Raw genomic sequence first — 27,856 nt, 5'->3', positions numbered from 1 at the left:
CTACTGTCTTCTGGGGGAATGACCAAAAGCAAACCTGTAAGCACAAAAGCTGGCCCATGCAAGATTTGTCTGAACACCACACAGAAAGTTGGCTAGTCATAAACCAACACGACCAGCACAAGGTACTGGAAACTGTCCTACCTGCAGCCACCTTTGTTGCATTTCCTGCTGCATAACCTTTAATCTGGGCAGCTCAGCAGCTACCAAGACCATAAACCTGCACCACACCAGCACCTTCTGCTGTTCAGTCTACCAGAAACAGTTTTCTGCTGTACTTTTTCTGGTCCTCATTAAATGGCTTTGTTTGTTATCAACAGTTTCCACACAACCAGAAACAGGAAAGTCCACAGGCTTCCCCAGCCTGCCCACACATCAGCTCAGCATTACCGTGCCCACATCTCAGGATACACCTTTGACTTCAGTTTATTGGTAGGAAATTCAGTTTGCTGCAGTGTGCCACAAGCGTCTGGGACAGAAAAAAAGGCAAAGGTTGGCATTTTGCTTCTTGTTAATCACTTGATTTATTGTCTTTGCCAATGGGCTTTTTATTTGAGCTGAGCGTGCCTACAGAGTGCGGCACATCCTGCTGACAAAAGTGTGAGTTAGAGCTCTAATATTTGTATACAGTCTCAGCGGGAAAGAAATGTGCATGGAAAGCACAGTGGGGGAAAGCTGGAAGTGAGGACAAAGCAAAGGAACCAATCCAAGAAAAAGGACAGATGAAAATGAGGAAAAACAAATTGAAAAACATTAGTTAAAAATCTGAATTGCTGACAGTGCAAATTGTATCTGATGATATTTACCAAATGGAACTGGAAAAAAGAGCGTGATCTTAACTGCTCCAACAGCCAGCTCTGCCAAAAAGGGAGGTGCCAGCACACCAGCGCCAGTATCTGTGTTGCAAAATTTGCTGGCAGTAACAAAACGTTTGGTGTAGAAGGTCACAGACCATGCTATGTGCCAAGGAAGTCAAGAATGAATACAGAACTGAGGCCAAGCTTCAGTTTTAATCAAAGCTGTGCCTGGCTCCAATTTCAACATAATATCAAGAAAATACAGATGCCAACATGTATTAAACACAGCAGAATAAGGTAAGTCTCTTGGGCTTGGGACAAGAAAGCATTGTATCACATTCATTTACCACTCACTGGAGAAAAAGCAGAGCTTTTGTTCGTGTAATAGCTTCTTATTTCCACCAGCTTCATAATGCTGGCAAGGCAAGAGATATTCCACCTCATTTTAGCAGTTCCTTTCACTCTCATACATGCTTTCAAATAGGAATAGTGAGCAGTGCTTTTGCTTTGGTTAGTTTGTTGTTGTTGTTGCTGGTTTTTTCTTCCCAGCGTCTTATAGTTAAATTATGGAGTTATGTTTCTTTTGTAATGCTAAGTGCTACACTGGAATGGTAGCCACTAAATAAAGAGCAAGATTTCTGACATTGCAGGCTGTTTTACGAAAAGCTACAAGTCCTTTATTGCGTTTTTACTCCTGCAAACTTCTGTAAAGCCATCCAAGGAGATCGGCAGGATAAGTAAACAGGATTTATCATGAGTTAGAAGGATAGTGAGCCCAGGCTGTCACAGTCCATTGCTGCTGGTGCAGTTACCTTGGTTAGCTAATCTCATAGAGGTATTTCACAGACAAAACTAAAAGCTAAAATTCAGTGCAAATATGCCAAGATTAGCTACAGTCATAGCTTTGGATGACTCCTAATTCTATTGCTACAGGCTCTACTAAAAGGTCTGTCCCCATTTTTCTTATAAACCCTCTCCAGGTACTGAAAGGATGCGCTGAGGTCTTGGAGCCTTCACCTCTGCAGCTGAGCAACCACGACTCCCTCAGCCTTTCCTCACAGGAAAGATGTTCCATGTCTCAAATCATTTTTGTGGCTCTCCTCTGGACCCACTCCAGTGGATGCCACAGGTATAATCAAATATTCTGACTAGCTTTCTCTAACTGGGAAGTGAAGTGGCAGCACTCATCTTTCCAAACCTTACACCATTCTATTTTCAAATCATAACTGTGCACTCAGATCATGGAAAGATGCTGGCAGGAAGGTCCCAAGAGTGTCAGTGATTGTCCCTAATTGCCCAGAGTCCAGTAGGCTGCAGGAATTCTCATCTATGCCAGAATGTAAAAAAAAAAAGTTCATAAAAGAAGTGCTGAACAAGTGACAGTTCTGTTGAAGTATTAAATTTTTCCATTCCAAACTCCTTTCAGCCCAGCTGACAGTGTCAGGAGCTCTCAACAGCCATTTTTATAAAAACATTAAAGAAGTGCTGTATGTTGAAATGTGCTATAAAAATGTGAAATGCCACAGTGGTATACTCCACTTAATTAAAAGAGAGACTGTTAGAATGGAAGCTTTGTAGGGAATTTCCCTATGACAACAATTAGGATGAAGTACAGCAAATTTTAATAAGCGTTGTTATTGGACAATATTAATCCAGGTTTGTTAAAAAGCTAATATAATTTTATCCAGAAATCACCAGTATAAAATTTAACCCTAGTGTTTTAATGTTCATGTTACCATAATAAATAAGGAATATATATTCAGAGATACTCAATGGTTCATAGTCAGAGCTGTCTGTTTTAACACTGTGCTGTTCATGAGCTTTTGAATATTGCCAGCTAAGTGTTCAAGGCCAGAAGTTTGAAGATTAAAATGGCCTCATTTCATCTCTATTCTCACTCCACCTTGGTTAAATTTTCCTTCAGCTACTTTGCATGATTTTTGGAACAGTAGTCAAAGATAATGTAGAAAATAAGATACAAGTATACATTAAAAACCTCTAATGCAGTATAGAAGAGTAAGCTATGGAGAAAAAAAACCCAAGTGGGTGCATTTCCAGCATCTAAATCAGCAAGATTTCAGGGATGAAAATTTCTGTTGAACTGGATTTTCATGTATGGGCACAGATGCAAGAAAATATGTTGTAGTAAAATTTCATCCTCAAATGAACGTTTTAATATTTCTGCTATTTCACATATAGGATTTAACTGTTACTACTTTTATGCCCCCAGCCTTGCAGAAGTATTCTCAACTGCCACTAAAGAAATTGCATAATAATGTTTAATATTAAATTTAGGGCATCACAGTCCTTTCCCCCCCATTTTGAGACTGATCTTATTAGATAAGAAATGTATAGTTTGGAGATAAAAGGTTAAAGCATTGTTCATTTCATACTACCAAGTGATAGTATGGAAACCAACTTTGATATAAAAATGGCCACTTAGCTCTGACATAAAATGAATTTACGCCATCTATCTTTGAAAGAGCCACTATATACAGTTATATTATCTGATTTATATAAATTCTGTTATTATGCATGTTTTCTTATTAAAGAAAATCCTCAATCGCTAACATTGTAAAACAAAAGTAATTAGAAGAGGATTAAAATACTGCTAACTTTATCAGTATCCATGTCTTGCGAAACCTAATCCTGTGAAAGGTTATTAGTGTGAATATTCCTATTTTAACATAATTAGACCTACTCATGTGATTAGGCACTCCCTGCAGAATTAGAGCTGAAGTCTTGATCCTGCATATTCTGGAAGACAATGATGCTCCACATGAATGCAGCGAGCAACCTGTGGACTGCCAAGAAACTGCAGGACTGAAATCTAAATCTGGATAATTAATCCATCATTCCTCCTGTTTGAGGTTTTGAGTTTAGTCTGTTAGTACATACTGAAAGCCCCCGACAGTTCAATATTTACACTGCCCTAATGCAGTAAGAATGACTTGTAAATTAAGAAAGAAATGGTTGAAACAATAATCTCAAACCTGTCCCCTTAAGTTTAAGTAACAAATGAGACCAAAAATATGCTTTGTGTACACTGAGAAATATAAATGAAGAAAAAATACTCCTTGTTAATTTTAAGCCATTGTATTTTCTTGCTATATATTTTAGACAGAAAAGGAAACTTTTAAGAACAATCTATGTGCAAATATATATACTTGTAATTTTAAGACGTGAATGGCAATGTAGATACTTAAATTTTGGCACCACATGGAAAAAGGATTTTCAAGTCTCACTTCTTAACCAATATCCCTAACAGAGGACAGTTGACAGTATTGTAAAAAACTGACACAGATTGAGGCTGAATGCATTCAGTTGATTTCAGCTTAAATTTAAATGTTGAAAAAGTTCTTTCAAAGACAAAATTTCCCGGTATCTATTTTTTTCCTTTTTCAGCATTTTAAAAGTATGTATTTCTCTCAGAGCTCTTACTATTGGACAGTGGATACTAACTTACTCTGCTAGGAATGATGGGAAACAATGTGCAATTACATTAGGTAAAATGATAAAGAAATGTCTAAAAATACAACATCTAAAACAACACTCATCATTGCTGAGAAAGAATTTAAAGCCACTATGTTTTAAGGACCTATGTCAAAAAAAAAAAAAAAAAAGTGGCTTCAAAAAAAATGGAAGTACTTTATAGAGGAAGTATAGAAAAGAAATATTTATTTTTTCCCAATGGAATTACTCTAACTGATTTAAAATATCCTGAATGTTTTGAATTTTTTTTGTATTTTAGGTAAGACTGTAAAAAAAGAAAAAAATTACTTATAAAAATAGACTAGGGAGTGGCATGTGGCCTGAGAGAAAGATACCCTAATGTTCTCCTGATATTTAAGCATGAGAAATGCAGGTTAGAAAATGTGACAGTAAATAGTAACGATGAAAGTACTTCCTACCTTTGTAAGAAATTGAATCTTAAAATGGACAAGAAATCTCTAAGAACACAAGTAGAATGAATGCATAAAGAATATAAATGTGTTTTCTTTTTTTAAGCATTGCACAAATTGAACAGGTACAGAGCATCAGAGTAAAAAGCCCCTACATTTCAGCCTGACTCTGCTCCTCTGGGGGAACAGATACTCTGATTCTCAGTGAAGTGAGGCAAACTACAAAAGACAAGGTGCTGGTTAAGTACAAACAATTCCCTAACAACTTTATCTCCTCCCTTCCAATAAATTATTTACATTTTCCATGAAACATTTAAAGAATTTTATTGCAGAATACAGAAGTCAGAAAAGGATTTATCTCTTTGATTTTTATTCCTCCCTTTGAAGTGTCCCTCTTAAGTAGGGAGTGGATCATACCCCAAACCCCACATTTCAATAATATTTTATGAGTCAGAACTTGCTAATTTCACTCATGAGTTAACACTTTAAACTAAGGTAGTTTACAGAATCCAGAGACTGAGTAATAATTCAAACACTGTTGGACACTCTCAACGTGTAGCTATTACTTTCTTTTCTCATCTCTGTTTTCAGTAGGGTGGATTTTTATCCTACTGCAGTGTTAACTCTTTTCTCAGTAGACCCCTAAGGCACAGCAGAAGCCTCCCCATACAGATCCTACACAGACACAACTCCAGTTCTGAGTGCTCACTCCTTGCCATCCCTGGTGAAAGTCCAAATCGACTATGAAAGCTTTTAGTAAATTATGAACCAACCCAAAGAATTTCTCACCAGAATTCTGATGTAAATACTTACAATTCTATGGATCACAACCAACAGGTGCACCACTCATGAACAGAACACACATTCTGGGATATTACGTACTTTCAAAATAATTTACTGTAATAACCCCTCTGTGAAACACCCTACAGCTGATTTCCATGAATGTGAAGCACACAGAGCAACACAAGAATTCAAACCAAGCTTCTGGGTATTGAAGCTCTGGGTACTCCACCTCTGAAAAACAGGCTCCTGTGACTCGGGGAGCATTTATGGGAGATGAGGTGGTACCTAAAACCAGATGCTATCTCACCCATGTTAACAGAAGAAAGGAAAATGACTCAGCTGAGATACTTGTCTTGTAATTTGCTGTTACTCTGTGCTTTGCAAATTCTATTTCTACCACATTTTCCCCTGAGACTGTGTCTTCAATGAATGTATCTAACATTTGTGCTTGTAAGTATTTCCTTTACCTTTCAGCTTTCTGTGCTGAGGATGGCATATGGAGAACATTTATTAATACCAGCTTTGCTAATAGTCTCCATTTTCTGGTTATAATTATTGCAACAGCATGGGTTTTTCAGAGATGTGCAGAGTACAGGTGAAGAAATAATGTTCTATCTTAGAACTTCTTGTCACTCTTGTCCCACAGTCCTGTGTTCAAGCAGCTCAACACACAAAAATATTTCCTCCCTTTCAATTCAACACAGATAATAAGGAAGTGGGAAACAAACATTCAATACAGAAGCATCATAAAAAGAGAAGCAATCAATTTGTTTCTTCCAAGGAAAAGACCTGTGCATAGCTTTGCGTCAACACAGAAAAAGGGGCAAACGCAGGTTTTGGGGATTACCTTTAGCCAGCATCTCATATGGGGTCAGATGCAAAGAGACCTGAGAGCCACCCAGGCCTGTTTAAGAATGTTTTATGGGGCAAGACTGCGTTATGGGGCAAGACTGCTTTATGGGGCAAGACTGCTTTATGGGGCAAGACTGCTTTATGGGGCTTTCTGGCAGACTGTCCCAAAGCACAGCTCGGAAAGGCAAGGACAGGCACAGGAAAGGGGTCATGCAGCAGAAGGAGCCTGCTCCAAGTGCTGGGATGCAGGGATGTGGATGTATGTACAGCAAACCATCTGGCTGAGTAGAGCAAAATCACCTCAAAACCCTGTAGACTCTAGTCTGCATTTAGATTTCCTGAGAACCAACAAGACCCTACCTCTAGTTCTTTGAACCTGTCTGCCTTATAGGTCCATGCAACCATACCGTGACCAAAATTACAACAACAGACCACAGAAACCTGAGAAGCTAGTGACACCAAAAAAGAACAAAACTTATTTACTAACTGCATGAAAAAATACATAATGATAAGGAATAAAAATGTAATTCATTATGTATTAATGCAATAAACTCTAAGCAAAAAACTCGGATCTCTCAATATCCTTTTACATTTTCTTTCAGGCAATTTCTTTTTTAATTAACAGAAGGGAATCATATGTTCTCAATTACTTATTTATAAACATCAATAGAGCATATGTATACTCAAACCCCAAAATTTTAATTCATATGAGGGATAGCATTCTGTCTCAGGAGAATTAGATAATTTTCTTTGTGGTAGAAATAAATAAATAAATAAATAAATAAATAAATATCTTAAAGCAAAATAAAATTATTTTTATACTTTGACCTTTGCAGTATTTTTTGGTATTATTTAGTAAATATTTTCAGCATTTTAGTTAAAACATTTATCTAAATATTATTGATATTATGTCAACTACTTTCTAACTTTTAAATAAAATCTAATTGGAGGAAAAAAGAAAGTCAGCACTTTTCCAAACATCTGTTTTGATGAGTCAACGTTTTCTAACAGAAAAGCACTCCATCTCGGTTATATGTCAATTGTAATTTGCAGAACAACTGGAATTTTACTTTTTCATGCTGTTCAGTAACATTAACACAGTTTTGAGACTCAGAAACTAAATTCTAATACTTCATTCATCAGTATAAATAATCAAACCCCAGATTTAAGAGCAATCTTTCATAATCCCCATAAGACAAAAACTCATATGAGTTTCTCTTGAGTGAAGAATTTGGCCTAGTGAATCCATCCTTGCTGATGATGTGAGCCAGGGAAAATCACGGACCCCTATCAGACCTCAGGTGGAATTTATAGCACTTGTGTTCAGGAAAATGTAATTTTTCTCCTGGAAATTGAGTAAGTTGTATTGGGGGTCATGGAGAAAGAGTAACAAGGCACTGCATGGGGCCAATTTCACAGCCATTTTTCAGAAAGATCCTCAGTCCATATCATTATGAATTCATCACAGTCCCTCATCATTAAGGCACAAGAAAAGGGCAAAACCAAGCTTTGTCATCAAACTAGCTTTTCAGCCTTATTTCCAACACTGTGAAGAATTGTTTTATAATCAAACATTTCTGACAGTTGGAGAATTTTGTTAAAGAAGATTTAAGTAGCTCTTAAAAGCTGTTAGTGAAATATGCAAGCAGAACCCTGGGAATTCTAAAACTGTGCAGTTACTTAGCTCTCAAAAACCCCTAAAGCAGGTTTTTGACTGTTTCCAACAGGCAACTTACTACTTTGGCTATCATGAGTAAGTAGATGCATGAGAAAGATTTTCACCTCAACACCTCAACACATAAAATAAATCTACAAAGCTGATGGCAAACTGCTCCCTGTAGCTATTCAGAATCCACATATTTTGACTTTTTGGTTCATTGCCTAACTCTCCTGCAAAACTCTTTGCCCATTTCTCTCACATTTTTTTCCCTTTCATTCTTCTATTTTTTGCTCATCTTGGGATTGTGATACAACATCTCTTAGCATGTAGAAGGAAGATCAGTGACTATAAATTAAAATGTCTGACAGTATGGATAATGTTCACATGAAGAAGGTTTTAATTTTTAAGTCACTCAATATTTTCTTTAAGATATGCTTAATTTGAGCAGCTCTGTGCATATTTCAACACATATTATTTATAAATCATTCTCAGTAGCTATTGTTATTTTGGTGCCAGACAGCCTTCTATTATGCCCAAGCTCAAATTAACTTACTGAAAATGAAATTGCTAAATGTTCTGGGCACTGTGAGCTACCCAGCAGATACTCTGAGCACCATGGCAGAGCTGAGGGAAGGCTCAGCAATTACAAGCACTGTAAAACTCTCTGTGGATATTGGATGCAATGTCAAGCTACTGGCAGTCATTACAACCCTTGTCAAGAGGAGATCGTAAATAGGAGAGAGAACTAGATGGGCATCATAAATTCTGTATCCAAGGTCTGATAGGGAGTCCCATTAAGAATTAAATTATGAAATTCTGAAAAATTGCTTTCATTTCCTCTATAGAATTCAGAGATTTATATTCACTTGTTACCCGGAAATACCAATTAACAGTCTTTAATCACTCTTCTGATCATTCCAGCACTTTTAGAAGAAGTACTTTCTCTATGAAGATGCCCGTGATGGCTCTTATAAAATGGGAGCTTGATATTTGAAGTGAATTGCAGAATTTCAAATATTTGGTACCACAGGCTACTGGAAATGCCTCTGTCTCTCGCTCACAAGAGCTCATTCCATGTTTTCCTCCAGACACCTGTCTGTGTTTCCTTTACAATTCACCTGAGGGATCATCTCTAGGTAACATTCACATCCATTCACATCTCTTATATATAAACATCTCTTCTCAATTTATAAACATATGTATTTGTAGTTAAAACCAATTCTCTATATATCATTCCAGTCAGCTTCTGATCTCCCTTCTGTTAGGTTTGTTAGCAACACACCTCATTCTTCTGGTTATTAGGAGAAATGTGTAACTCTCCCTTTGTTTGCAGAAGACATTAGCAAAGCCACAGTCTCAGCAATTTTCTGTCATTCAAGCATGTCAAAGATTGAAAGATTCTGAAATTAATCAACTATGTGTGAAATTAAACTTGATTCTGGAAGCCACTGGCATCATCTCAGGCAGTGATCTTTTCTCTGCAGTGTGATACTTTTAAAAATCTCTGGTTTCATCTGCTCATTGCTAGACAACGCCCAGTGTGAAATGAGTTTTCTTGACTTATTAATGTTCTTTTGCTTTCTCCCTTGCACAGTATCTGCCATGCTCGTTATGATGGAGAATATCCATAAAATATTTCACTTCTAGATCTTGGAATACAGAATTCACCTAAGTGAAGCTCACTGTAAGAATTCTATTCACCCCCAGGAAGCAGTGCTAAAACGCACAGTTACAGGTTGATAAAAACAAAAAACACAAGAATTAAATTTGACATTAATATCACATTGTCAGACGTGTAAGTTGAAAGAGACATTATATAAACTCCTGTAGGAATCCTCAGTTTCATAAAGAATACAATGTAGAACTAGCAACATGGCTAAATGTTTTATGTCATAATCGCATATTACTGAATGCATTGCAGAACAGTGGTGTTCTTGAGATATTAAATAAGAAATTTGTATTTTTTTCTGTTCTCCTTCATTCATAGGTATATGTTCTGTGCCACATACCTGTCAGTTTTATTATTTATTTTTTTGGTTTTCTGCACCATTTCTGTTTTTTTGATATTTTCTCTGGATTCCAGTTCAATTTGTAATGCTAAATCAGAGTACAACTCACCACATATCAGCTGGTTTTCCTTCAGGTTGTAAAGGGACAGTCCATGCAAAGCACTGGGGTAAGCACAAACTGTTTCCTCTGCTATTCGGACTGAAGCATTCCTGGCCCACTGCAAGACCCACTTTAGGTTACAGTCACAAATCAGTGAATCAGTGTTGAAATGTCTACAAAGGCAAAGAATGACCACAATTGGTACACATGAAGTTTCCATGAACGTACTTTCTTCTGCTAGATTCAAATTATCTAATTCCAAAGAGACTTCTAGATAAATGCATAATTATGAATACATTAATACAAAGATAGTATTAATCTATCTGAGACAACCAATACACATCCCACTGTTAATTACTTTCATAACTTTATGCAAAAATTCTGGGTTTGGTTCCAGAACAGCATCACTGACTACTGAAATAATTTTGAGTCTGTGTTACTGCAGAGAATCATACTATAACATACTTTCATTTACTGAAAACCCCTGTAAGCAGAAACATTCAGTATACACTTTTAAATCTTAGGCAGGTAATATCAATAACTGGGCACTTTTAGTATAATTCCAGGAAAAATATTTAACATTACTGGTTTTGGCAATTAGAGCCTAATACGATGTAATGCATGAAACCATGGGAAAGTATAAGATTATAAAGTATAAAGAAAAAAAAAGGGGATGCTAGTCAGGAGGACTAGACTGGGCTAGCCAGGAATGGTAAAGATGGCAGCTCATCAACAGTGAGTCAGACATGGATAACAATGCAGATTTCATTTTTGGAATGCATCTCTAGAAACAATCCTGTTTGAATTCACATTCACCTCTGCTATGTTAATTCTAATGCCTTCCTGAATTATTTCAGATTTACAGACAAAAGGAATGATACTCACAGGGCTTTCAGAGCTAGCAGCTCAGAAAAAAGTCCATTCATGAGACTTGAAAAAATATTCCCTGACAAATTCCTAAGGAAAAAAAAAGCAAATTACTGTTGGTTATAACAAATACAAGGAGAAAAGAAAATTGTTATAGAATATCATTTTCCCAATGCTAATTAAGAAGTTTTGCTTTCTTGACAACAGTAAAAATACATTTAAATTTGGTACATTGCTTTTTGTTACATTTGACAGTAATATTTCAATCAATCCACACACTCTCACTTGTTTTATTTTCCCAGCAGAAATACATACAATTTACTTGGTTTCATAAAGAGGAACACTTCTACATATTTAAAAGAACAGAATTTGAGAAGAGAATATTCTAGAATTTGAGTGACAATATTAATAAAATAATTAGTCAGGGAGACTTATATTGTATTTTTATTGTATACACAGAATGCCACTTCAAGTTAAAGAAACAAAAGCAGTGTCTTAATTTAGTAATGTTCCAAAGAATTCAAGCAATTCCTTAGAACAGTAATGAGTTTTCAAAGTGACTACACAAACAGTATTACAAAGGACTTTAAACACACCAATTTTTCCCATCCTTAAATTAGGACATTTCCATTTTAATTACTGCTCTACTCTTTCTTGTCTTGATGGCTGAATGGCTCAGGCTGAATATGTGCAAACAGAGGCAATTCACTTTTACACAGCTTAACAGTATTGCTCTGCCAGTGTCTTAGCAGTAGGAAAATTAAATGCTTAATTGTCAAGTAATAATGTCTTTTTCTATACCCATAAACTTAAAAATTAGTGCATATCCAAGATTAACATTTCAGAGCATATGAATTACCTACTTATGAAATATTGATAATATGTTCCTTTCTGTTCAGTGCCCGAACACCACACATTTGAATTCAAGGTTGGTTACAAAAATTCAGTTATCAGGAAAATTTCAGAGCTCTTCACTGGAGATATGTTGCAGATATAGCAAAAAAAAAAAAAAGTAGACTGGCAAAGAAAAAGGTTTTATTACTTTTTCTTTAAAAAGGATGTTGTTATGATTATTGATTTTACTTCTCTTTTGTCTACAAATAAAGAACGTAAGCTAAACTGAAGAGTGACATCCAGATCACATCCAGATGTGCTCACAGTGAGGAATCCATCAAGCTGCAAGGGATCTGAACCAGGTAAAGAACCAAAGGAAGACTGAAACTCAACAACCCTTCCTTCTACTAAAACCTGTCCAGAAATCTATGCATCAATGAATTCAAGCAAGAAGAGAAAATAGTGCTAATTTATATATTAGTTTAGGACACTCTTGAAGCAGTAACAAATATCATTTTTGTATACAACTGAACACTTCAAAATTTCTTAGCAGTTTAAAACAAAATTCTGGTAATTGACTGTAAAAATAAACTGGCTCAGTAACATAAAGTGAAATTTTTGAGTGACAATGAGATATGTTAATATAACTGAACTAATTTTTAAGATTTTATTAGACAGTGCACCTTTATAAAGTTGGCAAAGCTCTTGGATGAACGTTCAAATACCTCTTCAAGTGTGGATATGTCTGAAGGTGGAAATGCATCTCTGCTTGTAGATAGATATTTCTCTACCTTTAATATTTTGGATTTGTCAACAGGAAGCTAAAAATATTGAGCATTTTACAGACTCTTTTAACCTCTTTACTTAAAATTATATGGACCTACCTAAGTGTATTTTGGATATTAGGCCTGACAAGACATATGCTACAGCAGCTCAGTGAACTGACACAGTAAAAGGACTAAATCAGAAACTGATAACCCTGACATTTACACTGAAATAAATCAGAAGCACCAGCCAGAGGTGCTCATTTTGTGTGGACTGAATCCATGAGCTTTTAGGTGCTACCAAATTCACCAAGACATCGATCCAGAACTGACCTGCAATGCAGTAACCTGAAAATTCTTGACCTGTGTTCCATTTACAGATGATTGTAATTCCTATAGAATTCCTTTTTACCAAGTACTGGAATAATTGAGTTCCTGATAGTGACATCAGCAAAAAGGCAGCTATTCCACTTTTCATAGTCTTCTGGCAATGACCTGGTTTGAAGCTTCCATATTACTACTAATAATTAGCAGACTAGGATCATGTTCACAGGGCTGTGTAAGTCTAAAAGCAACACATTTCTATGTCCAAGAAATATAACTACAATATTTGGATATCCAACAGTGGAAATAGCTCATTGTTTAACAAAAATTTCAGAAATCTCAAATCACCCAAATATCTCATGCATTTCTGAGCTGATGCAACATTCTGTAAATACCTGGTCCTTCAGTGCACATAGTTTACACTATATATAAAAATATTGTCAAATGTATAATGTTGTAAAATTCCTCCATTTCAGATATCTTAAAACTCCACTCTAGCTTGATTTAAAAGGGCATTTGTTCTAAAAAGTCTGTAACACCTAGTTTGCAAACATTTCAAACACAACAAATTAGTGCACTCCAAAGCTGATAGCACTTACTATGCCATTAACTCACTCCATTAATCCAAAGATGTGCTTTCAGTTTTATCAGAGGTAAAACATTTCATTCTTACTTAGCAAGCCTTACATTTGTTTTTTCATATACTTGTGCTTTTACAGAAATTAGTAAAGCACTTTTGCCAAAACTTTTAATATAAACGACAAATTGCACAAAACAGTCAAAAAGAGTTGCATGTGCCAAAGTACCATCTGAGGCAGGATACAGATAGAAGCAGAAGTATATGTATATAAAGAATACTTCCATCTTAAGAGAACCATTAAAAAGCAAAAGTTGAATGCAATGGTAACAGATTGAGCTGTGCAAAAAAAAAAAAAAAAAAAAAGAAAAGTGGGACAGGGGGTATCAAAAATGTCAATAAAAATACAGAGAGGGCAGGTTACATTGTGCATTTCCTTATTTGCTGAAATGGGGTCTGATTAACTGTGCTAGTGGCTTTTATTTGATTTCTGGCACCATACAAAGTGATTAGTTGTTGCAATGACATCAAGAAAGTCACACAAGAATTTGCAGTATAATATTATCACAAAGCTAACTGCTGGTGATGATTCAGAGGCAGGATGAAGAGTAAATCAGATACAATTTAATCAAACAATGATAAAGTTTGGGTTTGAACCTCCAAAGGGAAGATCCAGCAGTAGCTACTTGTTGAAACAGATTTCAGGCTGCAACATTTTGAAACCTGAAAAGATGAATTATGAGGGACTATAATAAATAAATGAAGTCTGGTATATCAGCACAGTGGCATCATCCCAGTATTCCACTGCTCTTCATACTTAGATTAAATATAAACAGAATTAATGTAGATAGCATCTCCATTACCAAGCAGAAATATATTTGCATACATAATTCTGGAACAAAGCACTGAAACACTGGGTCCAGAGGAGATTTGGAAGATTTGTTGCATTCAATTATGTCACTCCTATTTAGAATACATGCACCTCATCACAGCATAAACACAGCCAAAAGGTAATATATTAGCCAAAAGAGTTAAACTAGTATCTTAGGAGATGTAATAAATCTACTCTCATACTGAGGCACTGCCAGCTACATATGTCATGACGTGAAAGCATTTTGAAACCATTTTGCAGAGTAAAAATCATCAAATTCAAGAGGGTGTAAAAATTAGATCAATCTCAAGGAACATTATCAGAAGTCAATGGCTGCAGTAATTTCAGGGCCTGCATGAAATTTTAGGTTCCATTAGTAACTTCAAATTCAATTTCTGGTCCCTGACATACACATCCTGATTACAATGGAATAAAAGTCTTCTCTACATTATCAAGAGGCTGATCATTTCTTGTGGTTTCTGTGTGTCTGCAAGTTTAAAAAAGATGATACTACTAATCCATTTTTTCTTTAATTAAGAATTCTGTAGGTTGTCCTGTTCTAAACTAGACTGCACAAAACCACCGAGCCCTCTGAAGAGTGTCTGCATTATCCTGGAAAGCCCAGGCAATCCTCATCCTTTTAATGGAGTATTTAAACACACCTTTACTGTACTCACTTTAGATTTATTCATCACACCATTGGGCTAAACCACGCTGAGTTAGTTGATGCCCAGAGCTGATTTTTCAGCTCTAGCTCCACCTTTATTATCAAATTGAATAAGATTTACAAGATTGAATGAAACACACTGTGTTATTTTGTTTCACCTGTCATTTGTGCTTGTAAACAGTACAAGAAAATTCTGTATTTGTACTTCACAGACACCACATGAAAAGATTTATGTCCTTTGCTCCTTCCAGTGGACTCATGGCTCTCCCTACTGGTTTTGACAACAGTCTGCAAAGATGCTTCTGTACTTCATCTCTGCTAACATAACACAGGAGAGCTCTAATTACCACATCAACAACTACATAAATCAACACATACGTAAACATCTTTATATTTCTCCTTCAGTAAATGGCTATGTAACCAGTTCCATGTATAAGAACTTGTCATCTTTTCCGTGTTACAAGCACTGATGCTGCACTGAGTAAATGCTTCTCCATAACCTTTCCAGAGAACAGCTTTCTCCTACCCCTCAAATGGCAGTTCAGAGATATCAGTGGCAACAGAAAGGTGACCTACTGTCACTTCTTAAACATGTTTAAAAAGTATGGTTATTAATAAACTTCCAAGGGAAAAAAAGCTGCAGAGTGTTAGAAAAGTACCAGGCAGCATCAGCTTGCAGTCCACTAACAACGACCACCTCTTACACCACAGGCAAATTGAGATCCCAGTTCAGATAATTACCATCAGCATTAGGACATTACAGGAGATTCCTGAGATCGGGAACATGTGATACTCTGGGTGGAAGGGAACAGTCCCTCTTGGTTGGGACTGTGGCTGTATTTCTTCACAAAATAATCAGTGACCCAACAAGAGTGGTGGCACTCTCTGGTTTGGTAAGGAGGACAATCCCTGCAAGGCAGCTTTTGACACTGCAGTTATGAACTGATTCACTTCAGATGAATGCATAAGGTCCACTAAACTGTTACTAAGCCTCTGACTTCCAAAACACAGCCTTTTGAAATACTACTACTAATAAAACAAATAAAGTAATTAATACAGCACTAGGCCACAGAGACTACAATGCAGGATGGACCCATTCATTAGGTCAGTGGTAGAAAAGCAATTTAAAACCCACGTAAGAAAAATGGAGGATAGACTAAATAGATTAACCGACAAGTCTTAAATCTTGAAAACAATAATTCAAAATTTTAAAAGATCAAATAACTAGAGAGAAGATAACAGCAAAAACTTAGCAAAGTGACAGGAAGAACTTAAGTTAAAATTTGGAAAGTATGCTAAGACATAGTGTAAAAGATACTTCAAAAATACTACTCTATTACAACTAAGAGATTAATAAAGAGTAGTTATTATATACAGCCTAAACATGTCATATTAATATGATTTTCTCTTCTGTTCAGTCAGGCCAGTCATTTGGCTGATGAGTATTCATGGGAGAAGCCCATGAATACCACTGAATCCTGGAAATTGTATTTCCCAAGACCAACCCCAGTATGACTTCTGATATGCAGAGTTAGTTAAAATTGAAAGAATAGCCAGGCAAATAGGTTAATTCCACTCATGTGAAAACACCAGTATAAATTTTAATGATCATCTCCTCTTACATCTCCTTATACATCATGCTAGAAAACAAAGAAATAATTTATCTTGTCTAGAAAAGTGAACATCTCTTTATACATGATATACCATCTATAGCCTCATATTAATTTTTACAAATTTCTGATTTGCCAACTTTTTTCCCATTTTTCTTTCTTTCAAAACTCGCTTATAAACTATAAAGAGGCCAGACTAAGAGGTCTTCAGTTACCAGAATCATAATTTTTTCGCTGATGCATGGACATCATATCCACAAAAGCTTGAAGAACTTGGTGTTAGGTGCATTTACTGTACAACAAGGCAAGATAAAGGACAAGATGGAAGGGAGAGGAGTAAGACATTCCTGATGCTCTGCAGAAATGGTCTTGAGTGCTTGCATTTAGAGCTTTCAACAACGACTCTGACAAAATTAAGAGAATATGAACACGAAATCTGGTGATGATAAAACTAGGGTTTGATCAATGTTAAAGGAACAAAGAGATGAACCTTCTTAAATATAAAAGGACTTGTAATTCATTAAATAACATTATTCAAAGTGAAAAGTGTTACTAGACTTGGGAGCTACACTTAATAAATGTCTTATTCAAATTTCTGCTGTAAACAGGGGCCTCAGAAGGAAGCCAATACAGCAAGCTCTGGATATACAGCCATTTCAAAATGAAAGTTAAACTCACAAGACTGGATTAAAGAAAATACAGTGTTAATTGACTGCGTAGAGGGAACTGGTGAGTCTTTCTCTGATCCTTACAGCTCAGAAAAAATTTGCCAATGATGGGACAGATACTCAGGCTACCAGGAATAGCAGAGATGTACAAATCTGTTCAAAAAGGAACTGTAGTGGTGTGGTTTGATCAGCCCAGTAACCATTGGCATTGAGCCTGCACATTGTGCCTTTTCCCAGCATTGGTGAAGGGTGTGGAGAGCCACTGCCACATTCCTTCCTGGGCTTCAGAGAAAAGGGACAGTACAGCCAAGCACTGTCACAGACCAGCTGCCGGGCACTCTCTGGGAATGGATTCCTGCTCCTTCCCACCAAGAGACTGATGTTCTGTACTGAACTTCTAATCCATTCATAAGATGGGGTCTTACAGATTTGTGAATGGAAATTTCAGATCTTTCTGAGAGAGCATGGATTTGAACAGTTTTTACTGAGTCTGCTCCTAGCATCTAGAAACACATTCCATTTAATAATATGATGTCGCCATTTTGAAATAAATTTATCTTCCAAGGTAATCTGGCTTTATAGTCACAGTCACGTTCACTGTGCACAACAAAAGCAGACACAGAAACCCTCAAGAGGTGAGTTGGGTTTGCCTGATTTGGCACATCATTTGAGATGATAAAAAGAGGGGTGGTTTGCACCTGTTCATCACATGCTATCAAACCTCTTCCCATCATCTGTTCTCATTTGTTTTCATCAGAGAACACTTGGCATAGTTACTCTCATTAAGGGATCTGTAAGTGTGCCAGATTTCAGCCCTTTACCTGGTGTTATCCTCACCTCATGGCATATCTTCCTAGAAAGATTTCCCTGTTTGTCCAAGGAAATGCCATAACTGGCTGGAGAGGATGACAACAAAGTATAAGATTTGTCAGACACTCTGATGCAGTATAGGAATTTATTTCTCATTCAGCAATGAAGACAGATCTGAATAAAGATCCAGAGCCCTCCTGGGCCCAGCCAAATGTCCATTTAACCCAGTATTCTTCCTGTGAATTGTCTCTTTCCCAGCTAGGAAATTTACAGCCAACTTACTTTAATTGTTTCTTAAACATGCAAACAGAAATTTCATGTTTAGCCTCTTTTTAATGTAGAAATGAAATTTAATTCTTTGCAGTTCTGATAGATTTTAGAATTGAAATAGAGAAAACATATTTAAAATACCAACTCATCACAAAGGCTGAGGAGAGGGGCCTTTTAGTACAAAATCTACAAATTTCTTATAATGCAATTTTCTTGCCAACTATACTCAGGTCAGTCATGTGACAGTTTAGATTTCTTCTGTTTAAAACAAAACTGGTGTTAAACTCACAGTTTGTGAAGATTGTTGAGTCCAACAAACATTTCTGGTGTTAGGCAACCGATTCTGTTATTTGAAAGATCCCTGAAACAAACAAAAATTCCATGAAACATTGACTCTGTCTTATTTATATACACCCCTATGTAATCACACAAAGCATCTATATTTATTATATCTTTAGTACTTAACGAGTTAGAGAAAAATGAGAAATAAAACCTTTCCCATAATGTAACATAACTGAATTAAATAGATTAAATAACTTTTATATTAACATTATTGAGCAATATTCCACAAATCATACTGTGATTTCTAATTGCATTAAAATGGGATTTATATATATGTAGCAAATAAAAGCAAAATAATATTACAAATATACAGAATTTTATTGATCTGAGTTATTAGCACCTGTGGTTTTTTACTTAGGAAGAATACTATGCATTTTGTTCCAAGCAATATTCCATGCAAAAGCCAAAATTGACTTTTTTTTACTGTTTACTCATGTTTCATCTCATTAAAAACAGCCTTTCTTGCTGAAATCACAGAAGCCAGAAGGCAATTAATTTTTGAGCTAGTGAGGTCAGTTTTGATAAGCATTTGGCAAGCTCTCTTAAGAGCAATACTGTGGCTTTCTGAGAGTACAAATGTTAAAAGGCATCACATTCCAGAACTTTTGCCTGCAGAAAGCAAAGAAATGTTTTCTGTTTAAGCCATACATGCAACACAGTGTACAGGATGCTTACAGGAAGAAAATGAAGACAGGTAGAAGTAATTATATTGTGGTAAAAACATGAATAAAGCCCCTTGGTAGATTCTGAATGAGAGTTTGATTTTTATGTATTTGGTTTTCAACCTTGACCCAAATATTCCTTCTCACCGAGTGCGTACTTTAAAATAATTGCAGTTAGGTAAGGATTTTAAGTGATCATGCAGCCAAGAAAAATGTTAAAATTGATCTGGATGTATTTTTTGTTTTAGAATTTGTTTTCTGATTCCTTTGTGCAGATTCCATGTTTTTCTACTGATACATGAGAACACTAAAGTAATCAAATGGAAGACGAAAGGTTGCAGTTTGACAAATCCAGTTACTGCTTTCATGGGAACACATCCAATTAGCTGGAAAATGAAGGCAATCTCTTTAGAGTTCACTACGAAGTCATCTTCTATCAGACAAAGAATATATTGTTGTGCAAGTATATGATGAAAAATCATATTAGAAAAAAAATATTTTTTAAACGCTTGTCAAGCATATTAAGTAGGGAACAGCTGAGACAATACTGAGGCTACAATACAGCACAATAATTTCATATTACATTATTCTTTACGTTCTCCTAAGAAAAGCTATATGGCTGAAATTTCTGTATTTTAAAACATGTTTTTAAAAAAAAAATTAGCAAAAAGAAAAGGCAACTTGCCACACTTTCCCCCAGATTAATATCTGTTACATAAAACAGAATTCAGTTCATAACATACAAAGCTGATGCTCCTTTTCATGAGTAAAACATTTAACTTACTAATGCTGATTTACAAAGTTGATGTTAGAGCAAGAAACTCTTCTGTGTTGAATAAACAAATGCTATAATTTCAGCGATTCATAAATTATCAATTTCCATTAATTTGTGTGTACCTTTTAGAGTAAACCCTGGAAATAATTTGGTCTGTCATTCATATACCAATTATAACGACTCTCCAAATCATTCACCAAAAACATGCTGAGCCTGTGGCTTGTCTGTCTGACTTGCCATAGTCCTTGCTCTTGCAGTTGTCCACATTACATCAGCTTCTGCTTTTCTCAGCACCATTTATATTTTACAAAGGAAATAAAAGGATGTGAATGTATAGTCTTAAACTAATTACTGTATTCAGTACAGGAGTTGACACTATTTACTCCCTGTGCTCTAGTGTCTCCTTCCCAACAGTTGCACACTGAAGGTGGGAAGATATTTTCTTCTTTACCATGGAACTGCACAGGTTTGTATCAAATGTGGCAGTCCAGCAAGTAAATGATTCCCTGTCTCTAGATTGCTCCCAGTGTTACTTGTTCACATAAGCAATGGGGTCTTTTGAGATCTGGCATGACAAAACTCAACATTGCCAATTCTACCGTGCTGAAGAGTCTTTTCTTCTCTTTTCCAAAGCCTGATGAGTTCCCCTCCCGTGCCTCCCTTCTCCTGGCTGACCTCAGGGCTGCACCTGTGCAGGCTGTGCATGTGCAGCCCATGCCTTGCACAGGTTTCCTGCTTTTCCCACAAGAGGTCAGGGTTGTGTCATTAGAGTGCATGGCCAAAACAACAATTAGCGCTCATTTTTATTATTGTACTCTGCTGTTATCCCTGAACACAGAGGCAGCAAGAAAGCTCCAAACCTAATACTCTTATTTGTATTAAAGACGTAGATGCTGCTCTGAATTCATCATTATCATGCAACTGGCTTTCTCCCCAAACACACCAGAACTGAGAGGCTGGTGATAGAAAACACAGCCACAGTACAGAGAGAAACCCTGTGCAGAGCTCCCAGCACACAGCAGTTCAGGACTACCACACAGCAGAAAAGCACAGGATCTGTAAAATTCTTTTTCTGCGAATTTGCATTCCTTCTCCTTCTCATCTAAATCTTCCCATCCCACTAAAATAATCCCTGTTTTCTCATAGGTTTTCTCATAAGACAGCATACATGATGGCTAGGAAAATGCCTTGCATGTGCTGATGGCCTAGTTAGGCAGTGTATGGACATTTGGAAGCTGTCATTCGGAAAATTATAATTAAGAAAGGGTTCATCTCACTTTTCCTTAGGCTGAGTACAACTAAGAAGGGTCTCTAGTCTTTGTTAATAAAAGAAAAATGCCCAGCTGTAGAATTCTAGTAACTTAGGTATTTTTACCCTCTAAAATATAGTTTAAAAATCAACCAGTGCTTCTGAAAGTACTATGAGAACCTTTTCCAAGACAGAATTGCAAGAATGATGGACAGGGAATATACTGTGTAAGATCCTGTTTCCTTAGAAAACCATGATGAAATAAAAAAAAAATTGAGCAAAGTCAAGGTTGATGGCATGGAAGATGACAAATTCTACAGAACTGCAAAGTTTCCTTTCTAATAATGCATTTTATAGGGCTGATTTATGATAAAAGTAAAAAACAAACAAAAAACCCCACCCCAGTGTAGCACAAACCATTGTTCACACACATCTGAACTCTTTAGTGTTATTTCTGATGAATGTGTATAGTGATATCATCTGCTTAGTCATTAATTAGGCATGGTTTTTATCTTTGCAGGTGTACTTGTTAGGACATTTACTGGAGAGCAAACTGATGATTTTAAATGGGAAAAGGTAAAAAAGAAAAGGAAATGGAAGCAGGGAAAGGAGAGGAAAAAGGCATGGTAAATGTAAAAAGCAGAGTGTGTGATTTTCTATTTTACACCCAGTGCCCTTATTTGATTATTGCTTGGTGGCATATTTGAGTTGCCCAAGGATAGAAACGTCGATACAAACACAATTTTCAGAATAATTCAAATGGAATCAATACTTACAGGCGCTTCAGTTCTGAAAGCCCATAGAAGGCCCCTGGCTCAATTGTGCTGATCAAATTATTCTTCAGATCTCTAGAGAGACATAATAGGAGGAGCAGTTAATTATCATTTTACCTACTTTACCACTGTTATACATGTGGAGTATGAAATTCAATGCAATTCCAACCTTTATCTATCTTAGCTAAAACTAAGAATTTCTTTTAAATAGTAGCATCAAAACAGTACATCATCTGCAGTTTATAAAAACATATTTTTCCAAGTGAGATGGTTAAGATGAGATGTTTAAATAAATCTGCTTGTTTTAATTCTTCTTTTCCTATTTATACCTTTCAAAAGAAGCTTACCAGCCATTCTCGCCCGAGGAACAAAATGTTTTAATCAAAGAGTGAATGAAATAATTAGTCAGCAAAGCTAGTGCCTTTTAGCTTGCTTATTCATTGTACCATGCACTTTACACTTAATAAATTTCTCGTTTCCACCTAATGCAGGCAAAGCAGTGAGACAGACAGGTCAGGTTTTTGCTCTGAAATACAGGCAGTTCCTCATATTTGGCAGAGCAGTGCTTCATTTTGCACTTGCTGACAATCCAGAGGATTGGTGGTTTCACAGATAAAGAATATTTCACTGGCATTAGTAATCTCGTCTGCTCTTGACACAGAGCTTGGGGCCATGACACTGCTCTCAGCTCAGTCCCACAGAGATTTACTGCTGAACTGTCTCAAAGACTTCTGTGATGTGAACCCTGAGGAAGTGCCTTCAGTACAACTAGATAAGCAGGCCTAGGAGACAAATGCTGTAAATTCTTGTGGGCAGTGTTCATCTTCTGATAATTTGCAATTCATAGGGAGCAACTGGTGCTCACTAATTTCAGTGCTGTTTCTAGGCTGGTCATTTCCAGAAATTCCAGCACATAACACTGCTTGACTCTGCCAAAGCATGGATGGATCAACAGCCACAGGAATAATCTTATTTACGACTTTTTATTTTAACGCAGATAAAATGCACACTGGCTGAAAGCTTCAGTCCACTACCTGTGATTGGCCTGAATAGGGCAAGATTTCATCATGTTTATTTCACAGAACAATATATTTTATTTTCAAAGTCAGTATCATAAACAAGTATTTCTACCCTTTCCCAGTCACTCTTGTAGATCTCCAGAATACAGTTTCAAAAACTTGTGTCTCACACCCTTCTCATTGTAACAATGATGTTGATGAGTGATTTGTCCCTAACTGAGATCTGAGTCGGACTCTAGCAGTCAAGTTCAGCTTTCAGCCTGCAACACTAACAGTCTTTAAGAAGTCTTAAAGAATTGGAAGAAGCTTCAGAGTTTTTTTAAAATACGTTGTAGCTAACATTTTCATCTTAGTTTCCTGGAACCAACAGCAGCTGCTAGATTTATCTTTGTCTTCATTTGCTCAAGAAGTTCTGACCATTTCTTTAACTGTGAGTTTTCCACACCTTATCACAAATAAAACCGTTTAAATCAAAGTTCTGCACCCTCTTCTCAAGAGTCAACTTGCAAGGACAAGTCTTTTGCTGGCAAAAGTTAATCTACACGGGTGTTTACTTCTTTAATGATTTAGGATTTTTGCTGTGTGGGTGAGTCAAAGCCTCATTTTTATTAACATTCAAATATTCAGTACTAAACATTTGTGTCCACTCCTTTTGCCTGTACAGTATGTTGAATATGTAACTACCCAGGCCAAGGTTCTTTGGCTTGCAGAAGTCAATCCATATAAAAAAGCCTGGAAGAATACTGTTTTCATCATGGAACAGCTGTATTCTTATAACTCAAAAGACAAAGTAAAAACCTATCTCAAGCTTTACACTGGGGCACATTTGTAAACAACTTAAGAGGCATAGTTAATATGCAAATATGCACATTTTAGGCAGGGGAAACTGCCAGTTTTAATAATTAATTTTTGTATAAATTACACACATTCTGTGTTAACTGACAACTCATCTAAATGTTCTGCAAGCTGCAATCAGGCAAAGTGATCAGCTCTTGTAGCCAGCAGTGCTAACAGCTCAGAACACACATAAAATAGGGTAAGTGGCAAACTGTTGACAGGTGAGTTTTAATGACAGTCAAAATAACCAGGCAGACAAAAGGCCTTCCATTTACTGAAATCTTCTATGTTCTAGTAATGGAAACTCTGCCCTGTTTCCCCATAACTTGTAACCACATAGGAAAAACCAGCATAATCCTCAGCTATCACCTACAGGAAGAAAAAAGGTCATTTAATGTTAGTAGAAGGTAGGCCATTACATGGAAAAGTGTCCATCACTTACACTGTCACAAACAAGACATCTGGTCTCCTTATTTTGGAAATTACACTTAAATTAGGTAGGTCATTTTAGTAAGGATATTCTCAGAAAATTGTAGATGATTACACCGACCACAATTCTGGCACTTTCTTAGTAATTTGTATTATTGCATAATCTTTCCATATAATTCTGGCCTAATAAAATAGGTGTTTTCTTCCTTGTCATCCTTGAACACATCTTTTAATGTGATTAAAATTAATAAATAAAATTATCAAAACTGTTAAACACTTACAATTCTTACGGCTGCATTAGGAGATCCCATTTGCTTCCCACACGCTTATATTTTTGACTAAATTACTATAATTCAAATATTAAATTAGCTTTTCCCATTTTCTGATTTAGGAAAAAGCTTGTCATATGGAAGCCTTATAGCAACTAGAATTAACTTGCACTGAGCTAAATAAAGAAGCCAGGGTAAATTTGGTTGTATATTTACATTTTTTCCCAAGAGCTACTGCTGAGGTTTGGCAAAAGGTTGTGATCCAAGACAAGCCAAACTGCAGCCCAGGCTGGGCCACACACATGCACATATCCCAGACAAGTGATTTTATCATCAACCAGAAGCAAGAGAGAAGGGAAAGAACCCCAGCATCATAATATTGAATGACCACAGTGTGACCCAGTTGAAGTCCAAAAAGAAAGCATTTTCTAACTAACACTTATGGTTTTCCATCATTTCTGATGCAGCATTCTAACTTAAAGTATCTATTCTGAACCTGAATGACGTGTCATTAGTGGTGTGGGAGTACAGACCTGAAAATAAATCAAAACCAAGTGCCATGTACAAGTACAGATAGAGAGAATCTACATCTACATTTTACAGCTATAGTCATAAAAACTGCAGCACTTACATCCAGGCTGTGGAGCTGCACAAAACCAAAATGGGACAATATTTCTTGAACCAGATTTCCCCTAATATCATTAGAGTTGCTGGATAAACTTCCTGCATGGTACTCTGATCTTAACTTGAACTAAATAGGTACAAGAACAATATAGAATGAACTGTGTTTTCATTAAAAAGCAATCTCAAATGGTTACAGAGGAGACTTTCCTTTTCACCTGCAAGTCTGAACTTACATAAATTACATACAATAACCATTAAGCGCTGTCTTCTTATTTGCAGGTATTTGCAAATAACAGGCCCACAGGTAAATACAATCAAGGATTCCTTTACTAAGAACTACAAGCTGCTAGAAGTTTATCATCTTACACATTAAGCTTTCAACTGACCGAAAACATCTAAGAGAAACCTTAAGAAAAATTGCTGACTTGAGGAGGGAGAATTTGTGTTTGAAGTATTCACTTCCTGATGGCTTAGCTGAGAGGTAAATGAAACAAGAGGAACAGGCTACTAATGGGACTTCACAAGAACATTTAATAACTACTCCAGGCCTCTCAGCTATTAGACACCTTCTGTGGCCAAATCCCCGATTATCTAAATGTATTCCTGAGATTCTTGATGCTTCAAGGTCACAGTATGCCCTTATACATACTGGGGAATAGTTCACTAGACAGTCCATTATAAAAGAATCAATTTATCTTAAACTATATTCTGTTGTTTTGTACCAACAGCTTTGCCTTCAGACATTGCATATTCTTCCTCCAACTTACAATATAAGCCCTGTAGATATTTTGAATACATATTCATAACAAGAATATTCAACTAATTCCAGCACTTTGTTCAAATTCCTGACATCGATACATCTTTCATAAAAAATTATAGGTTGTACCAAGAGGACATCTGTGTTTAGAAAGCTGTCATTATGGTGCTGCAAACTTTCCAAAAAAGCTCTGAGAAGAGCAATCAGTTGTTGAGCAGATGCCAAATACCAATGAAACATGACTGACTTTCCACATTTTGCATACTACTATGAAACAACAACAACAGCCAAAAAAAATTAAGGTCACATCTTCCACTTCTTTCTCATGTGAAATATTACAGCTAAACCAAATGTCCCCTTTGCCCAAGAAATGAATGCAGACTAGAGATGTTTGAAGAAAAGATTATGGTCGAAGCAGTAGCAAAGAGGCATAGCCAGTGATGAAAGAGAAGAGTTAGCACCTATTCTGCCATCATGACAGTGACAGTCAGGGCTGGCACTCCTGAATTCAACAGGAATTAAGCTGACATTGGTAAAACTTGTTTTGAAGATATTTCAAAGGTACCCATCTGTACAGGAGCCAGTAACCTGCTGTACTTTGGTGGCATAGATATAATGAAAACTTATTTTCATCTCCATTGTTGGCCAAGCATATTTTATGAAACAGGCAGGTTAAGTAAGATCAATTACCTGGTACCATCATCATTAACTGAATTAACTAAAGTGCTCCAATGGAACTCCAGAACTCATTTGTTGTCTTTTTTTTTTTTTTCTTTTTTTTTTTAACAGTGAGAGTGGATACTGAACCTGCTTTCCAGAATCAGAAAAGTTATAGTCACATCTCAGTTAAGTTCCAAGAGATAAAGACAAAACTGTTTTCAGTGAGAAACATCAGATAATAAACATAAGCATGCACATAAATATGGACAGTAATTGTCTAATAATGGTCTGCTTTTCCAGACACAGAGGCTATAGGTCTTTTGTTTGCTTAGCATGTTGATGATGTATTTTCCTATAATTTCCTCTTTTTAATCCAAGCCATTACTGGTTGGATTCCCTAAAACAATAGACCCTAAGAACTAGACAAAAAATGACTGCTGTCTGCTCAAGGTGTTAATGAATGATTGGAGGTTTCAGACCCATCACTTGATGGCAATTATGACATGCAGAACAACAGAAAGGTCATCGCACTTTGGTTTTTAATTTAAGGCTGATGACTCATTCACATCAAATGTGCTGTGGTAATTTCGCAGTTATTCATTATTTAGGAACATGTCTAAAAGTGTAAAACAAAGTACTAATAATGGCAGATGGAACAAAACAGAGAGAGGCTTATGGTAGTTTGCTTGCTCAAAGATTGCCATAGAATGTTTTAAGTTATTTCATTTTCACAGTAATAGTCATGGAGCAAAAATGTAAGACTCGGGGTATTTTCACTGAAGGAGCAGCATGTCAAGTAAGAAAAAAAATGACTGAAAAGCTTGGTAAAACAAGACAGACTTGCAGTACAAATTTGCTGATATATTTTTATGAACGTATATGATAGAAAATAACATTTTAAAATATTAATTAATGCAGTTTCATTCTAAATATATCATTGACCAAGCAGAATACAGGTGCAAAGATGTTTGGCAGCAGCCTCTGCTTTCAGTATTTTGTTATTGATAGCTCAAAATTAAATGCGTTTTCAAATAAAGAAAATTCATCTATTCATCATTTTCTAGATTCTTCCACTTTGGTATGTTTTTAAGAAATAAA

General features: G+C 36.2%; 1 protein-coding gene and 1 long non-coding RNA gene across 3 annotated transcripts in view; one reads left to right on the top strand and one right to left on the bottom strand.

The window, feature by feature from the left end:
- Nucleotides 1-27,856, bottom strand: part of LOC134554726 (adhesion G protein-coupled receptor A3-like) — a 253,447-nt gene that overhangs the window by 137,865 nt on the left and 87,726 nt on the right. Inside the window, exons 3-6 of the mRNA XM_063405559.1 lie at nucleotides 22,167-22,238; nucleotides 18,652-18,723; nucleotides 10,986-11,057; nucleotides 10,110-10,273 (exon numbers count right to left, since the gene is read on the bottom strand). Of these exons, the coding sequence (XP_063261629.1) occupies nucleotides 10,110-10,273; nucleotides 10,986-11,057; nucleotides 18,652-18,723; nucleotides 22,167-22,238 (380 nt within the window). The remainder of the gene's footprint in view (nucleotides 1-10,109; nucleotides 10,274-10,985; nucleotides 11,058-18,651; nucleotides 18,724-22,166; nucleotides 22,239-27,856) is intronic.
- On the top strand, nucleotides 146-27,856 carry LOC134554727 (uncharacterized). Of its 2 annotated transcripts, XR_010081306.1 has the most exons (7): nucleotides 146-1,091; nucleotides 1,775-1,923; nucleotides 12,074-12,163; nucleotides 17,223-17,343; nucleotides 21,911-22,016; nucleotides 25,621-25,822; nucleotides 26,888-27,856. It is a non-coding gene; the product is annotated as an uncharacterized LOC134554727 (long non-coding RNA). The 2 variants fall into 2 exon arrangements; XR_010081305.1 differs by having other exon boundaries at nucleotides 148-1,091; nucleotides 25,621-27,856.

Source organism: Prinia subflava, chromosome 9 (genome assembly GCF_021018805.1).
Source record: "Prinia subflava isolate CZ2003 ecotype Zambia chromosome 9, Cam_Psub_1.2, whole genome shotgun sequence".
In the NCBI taxonomy this organism is placed as follows: Eukaryota; Metazoa; Chordata; class Aves; order Passeriformes; family Cisticolidae; genus Prinia; species Prinia subflava.
This window is presented reverse-complemented; position numbering and strand designations above follow the sequence as displayed.